The 5,000-nt window shown below is 40.2% G+C and overlaps 1 protein-coding gene across 4 annotated transcripts in view; it reads right to left on the reverse strand.

Annotated features, from left to right (window-relative positions):
* Positions 1–5,000, reverse strand: part of LOC138036240 (centrosomal protein of 104 kDa-like) — a 43,356-nt gene that overhangs the window by 17,919 nt on the left and 20,437 nt on the right. For all 4 annotated transcript variants that reach the window (XM_068882584.1, XM_068882586.1, XM_068882588.1 and 1 more), the window contains exons 14-19: positions 4,824–4,895; positions 4,649–4,682; positions 4,018–4,175; positions 3,247–3,293; positions 1,669–1,724; positions 451–524 (exon numbers count right to left, since the gene is read on the reverse strand). In XM_068882584.1, coding sequence (XP_068738685.1) covers positions 451–524; positions 1,669–1,724; positions 3,247–3,293; positions 4,018–4,175; positions 4,649–4,682; positions 4,824–4,895 — 441 coding nt within the window. The remainder of the gene's footprint in view (positions 1–450; positions 525–1,668; positions 1,725–3,246; positions 3,294–4,017; positions 4,176–4,648; positions 4,683–4,823; positions 4,896–5,000) is intronic.

A 5,000-nucleotide genomic window follows, 5' to 3' on the forward strand; every position in this document is an offset into this window, starting at 1 on the left:
GAGGAAGAGGTGTAAATTACACGCCAGGCAGCGATGCCTTAACAACACTCGCCATGAGGCTTAGAATTAGTGAGAACTGAATTACGTAAAGAGTAAATTAATCATGAGTTTGAATCGTTTTCAAACCTGAATATTTTCGCTCTACTTAAACCGAAAAGAGATCACCACTTGAAATGATACACGGCTAATGAGAATGTTCATATTTGTCTATTCAATAGCCAGTATCAAAAATACCATAATACTCTGCTTGACCCTCTCAAATTTTGCATAAGTATAGCTTCCAGTTTCTCTTGGGATCATTGGAAGTCCCAAGAGAAAATAACAAAAATATGTTTATGCGAAATTTTGGAGGAACAAACAAAGAGCATTATGGTATTTTTGATATTGGCTATTTGACGTTTGTACAATCCAAAAGGGGCAGTTTAGTGTGGGAGAAAATAGACAACACACCAAGTCCTCTCCAAATACTTCAATGATAAGTGATGCAGTTCTGAGATCATTTTCCTTCAACGGCTCGGGTCCGTCTGCAATTCAAAAGAACACAACCTTTTGAGCAACTATGACCGCAACGCCAATGAAAAGCTAACTTTAAAACAGAGATCGCTAGTTTGACTACTTTTGCGATGATTCCATCTGGTTTTCACGGTACAAAACTCATGGAGAACATTACTGAAGTCATAAAAAGGGAATCAAGGTTATTTAAGAGATTTGCTAATAGAGCAATTTTCAATTGAGTGTCGTAAAAGCAAAACCAAAGTAATTACTTTGGCCTATCAAAAATGACGGAGACAATCCAGTAAACCAATCAAAACTCGAAGTAATGACACGTAGCCGACACAAGGCGCGGGAAAATGTGCACGCGCGAGCCACAATTGGTTTTGGTTTCACTTCTGATTGGTTGAGAAAATGGCGCGAGAACTTTGAACCAGTCACTGAGTGAAGTAATCACAAAGCACTGAATTCGCTAATTACTTTCGACACTCAATTGAAAGCCACTCTAATGTTCACAAAAGTTTAATTGGAGCTTAAATAGATAACTTAATGAAACAAGAACGACGACAACGACGACGGCTATAGCCGGCGCACATTTGGCGAAAACGGAGCGGCGCTAATTCCGCTGCGTAGATTTCAAGCGTATTCAGCGCCAGTGTTGTTCTCCGCACACCTAACGCTGTTATTGTGTGGCTTACACGAAGTGTGAAAGCCAACGTCTAGGGTATTTATTTGTCACGGGGAACCTCAATTGCTCAAGCTAAGTGCTTTGGATTTTAGGACTGTAGAGTCACTGATTGTACCCTGAAAAGAAACTAATACATCGATTTAGTGAGAGTAAAGAAATTTTTCAAGAACTCGCTAGTCTCGATAAGATAAAGTATTTTTGATTACTCCTGACCTACCCATATCAACTGCCCTGAAGGCCATGCGTAATAACGACAAGAGGTTATTGTCGTCAGCTCTACACGTAAGTTCGTTAAGTGTTCGCACACTAGGCGAAATTGCGTCAGGAAAGTTCGCGGCGAAGAAAATATCAAACATGTTTGATATTCAGTGCTATTTCCGCAGCGGCGACTGCGCATAAAAATTAATTCCGGATCCGCTCACCGGGCGAGTTCTTGCACGTCAATACAGGCTACTTGACTCGACTGACTAGATCACCGTTACATGTACCTGAATTCAATGCAGTCTCTTTTGGACTTTCTACTTCTACTTCAGATTCTGGAGGCCTGCAAAATTAAGAAAAACTCTGGCTATCAATTGCTGCAAAGGAAAATTCTCTCAAATTTAAAAATACAACAAGGTCAGCTACCGATAGGAAAGGGGATGTTCAAAAAGGGTCTAGGGGCTGACTTCTCTCTCACTAGGGAGCTTTAGCAAGGACGACGGCAACGACAACGAGAACGTCGTCGTTAAATGTGAATTCGCGTTACTGTGATCGCTTCGCGACTAATCCAAGCATTTTAACGGGACAAAGGTGTGGCAAACCCTCAAGAACGAAACTAGTATATACGGCGCTCAGTTTAGGGGAGACTGAAAATTTATCCTCAAGCGCTGACGTTCTCCTTGAAACCTCAAATTTGGTCATTTCACGTTCTTGTTTTGCTGACGATGGCAAAGAAATAGACAAAGATGAAAAGATGCACATGCGGAGCGTGCAAAGCTATTGTTTTTTTCCCACGAAGTATGCAAATTTGTGACGTTTTCGTTGCCGTCGCTGTTGTCGTTGCTAAAGCTCCCTATTGTTTGTGGAGGCGGCGCGGCTACTTTCCGTTTCGCAAACGGTCGTTGCCATTTTTGGCGGTCGATGTTCTTCTTAGTAACCAAGCCTTTCGTCATAAATTAGACCGAAATTAAAGTGGTTGAAATTGCAACTAAATGTCATTGTTTTATCTACGGATTTAAGTTTAAGCACCCATTCTTATTTGGTTAGCTTCATTTAAATACTCTAAATTTGCAATGTTTTGGAGTGGTTATCTCGGTAGCCTGTTGGTTATTAAGCGGGTTTGCTCTTGAGCCATTGAACCGAGTTCGACATCGTTCACCCAACTTTTTCATAAAGTTTTTGCAAACAACAAACTTAACAGTGAAATTTGTTCTAAGAGTTGCAAAATGGCAACGGCCGTTTACGAAACGGAAATTTGCAGCGGCGCGGCACCACAATTGGGGCCAATGCCTTGAGATCCGAAGATCCCAGGTTCAAGACCCTTCTTGACCACTGGATGAATTTGATTCTGGTAGTCCCTGGTTCAACTTTTCGACTGCACTTGTAAATTAGACTTATCTTCTGGATTTGGCTTCTTAAATTCGCTGTGCAGATCTGATCTGTTGAACAATCGATGTTTCATTAGCCCTAAAAGCCCCTATACGTATATGTATAGCCCCTTGTATGTTCAAGGAGATCGTTTAAGAAGACCAGAGCAAGAAGAAGAACAAGAACAAGAAGGAGGAGTCAATTTCTATCACAAAATATCGCAACTTCCTAAATGTTCGTAATCTTTCATTTGGCAGTTTATTTCGGAGAGACACGACAGTGTGGTCCATTTGGGAAAATATAAGGTTAGGGATTTTCCTAAGAGAAAGACTGGTTTGGAGAAATAAGGTGCCATTTGAAATAGGGGAATTTCGGTTCAAACCGAAACGTTCGTCCAAGTGAATGACACTCATGTATTCTCTTGTTCAGGTATTGAAATGTAAACTGACAAATTGCGCTATTCAGCATCACTGACATGAGTGCATGGTTTTCCCTACCTTTTGTTGTTTAAGGTTGGAAGTGGTCGATCATCCGCAACATCATCCTTTAACCAAAAGAAAAAAACAAAATGTCCCTCGTGACTGTGCTTATTTCTTTTGGAAATAAAAGGATAATAAATGGAATTTTATCACATTAACAAAGTGGCTAAATGGCGGGCTGTCGGCTCTGGGGTTCACCTTGCTATTTGCTAACTGACACGTTTTAGACACCCATTTCAAATAGTATTCAAAAAGGTTAGGCACTCATGGTTGTCGCAATTCCCAGAAATAAGACGGCCATGCTGTTGCCAAAACAACAGAAAAATGTAGCATCAAGTTTTGCATAATAATAGAGTTGAATTCCCAAGAGACCTTTCACTATTTTGTTCTTTCTTCGCTGTGACATCAGGTGCAATCAACGAATATCAGTAAATTACGTTGGAACTTCAATACGACGACAGAGGATCGAGTTTTTACCAATATAAAAAGAATTACCAAAATGTCGATCATTGGGACTGACTCGACTGAGACGTTTCTCGTCAAAATTAGAGAAAAACTTTAATTCACAACTTCTACAAATGGTCTGCCAACTGGAGAAACCGCAAAGCCGATCAAATGAAATGTCGGTTTTTGATGACAACAGAAAGTACGGAGTACCCATGGAAAATCCTCTCAGGAAGTGTAGAGAACCAACAAAATCAATCCACATGTCATGCCTAGCTGGAGTCCTTTTTCAGGACATTTCCTACTACCCGAATGCATTCCAAAGATTTGTAATTTTTACCATACCCTCTTTGGAATAATAACTGGAGGTGTGTCTTCTCTTGGCAAATGTCTCAACCTTATCGGTGCCAGTGGGGGTGGGGGTCTTGCATCTTCCTCGAAGTGATGAGGGGGAGGGGGTTCTCTGCTGTGATCTGTAACTATTGGGGGGAGTGGTGGTGGAGCTATAATTGAAAACAAAAACAGAAGGACTTTCATTAGCCAAGAAAGAGTTTCAGTGGCCATTTTGTTTTTGTCTTCGCTTGAAAAATGGCAAGTCCAGCTTTTCAACATGGAATAGTAATTTTAAATTAGGTGTTTGGACTGTATTTTTCCACTAGACTAGGCATTTAGTCCTTGAACGGCGTAATTAATATAAAAAAAAACCGGCTTATCATGCAAAACTAAAAGGAACAAGCCTCATCATCGGACGAAGGAAGACTTAAAGGCTCGTGAAGGTTTCAATCTTTACCAGAAGTTAGTATACAGCCATTCTCTAAAGACACTGATAAATATAATAATAAAGATGAAAGGTACAATAATAATATTGCTGATGTACCAACCACAGGAGCTAATCAGAATTCTTTGGTTTTTGTCCACCAATCTGGCAGCGATAATGTAACGCAAAAACCACCCATCGATGTTCCTCAATACTTACTGATGTTGATCGGCCTGTGTTCATGTGAATGTCGCTACAGACAAAACAAGAAAACAATGATCGCAAACTTTTATATTGCGGGCTGTTATCTTGAATTTATTAGTGAACAAGAAAATATGTGTAACAAAACTTCAGTATGCTTGAACATTCATTGTACTCCTGTTGAGAAACTCACCCCGTTTAGTTCTAACAACTCTTGGATGTCTAACTGCTTGTAAACGTACAAGCGGAATTCCTCACTTTTCCTCTGCATGCAAGAATGAGGAGAATAAACACTTAGAGAATGCACTAAAAAAGCCATAATTATAGCAAACCTCCAGTTTATACATGTACGGCCAAGCAAAAGAGTTGA

The sequence above is a fragment of the Montipora capricornis genome, unplaced genomic scaffold (assembly GCF_036669925.1).
Source record: "Montipora capricornis isolate CH-2021 unplaced genomic scaffold, ASM3666992v2 scaffold_473, whole genome shotgun sequence".
NCBI lineage: Eukaryota > Metazoa > Cnidaria > Anthozoa > Scleractinia > Acroporidae > Montipora > Montipora capricornis.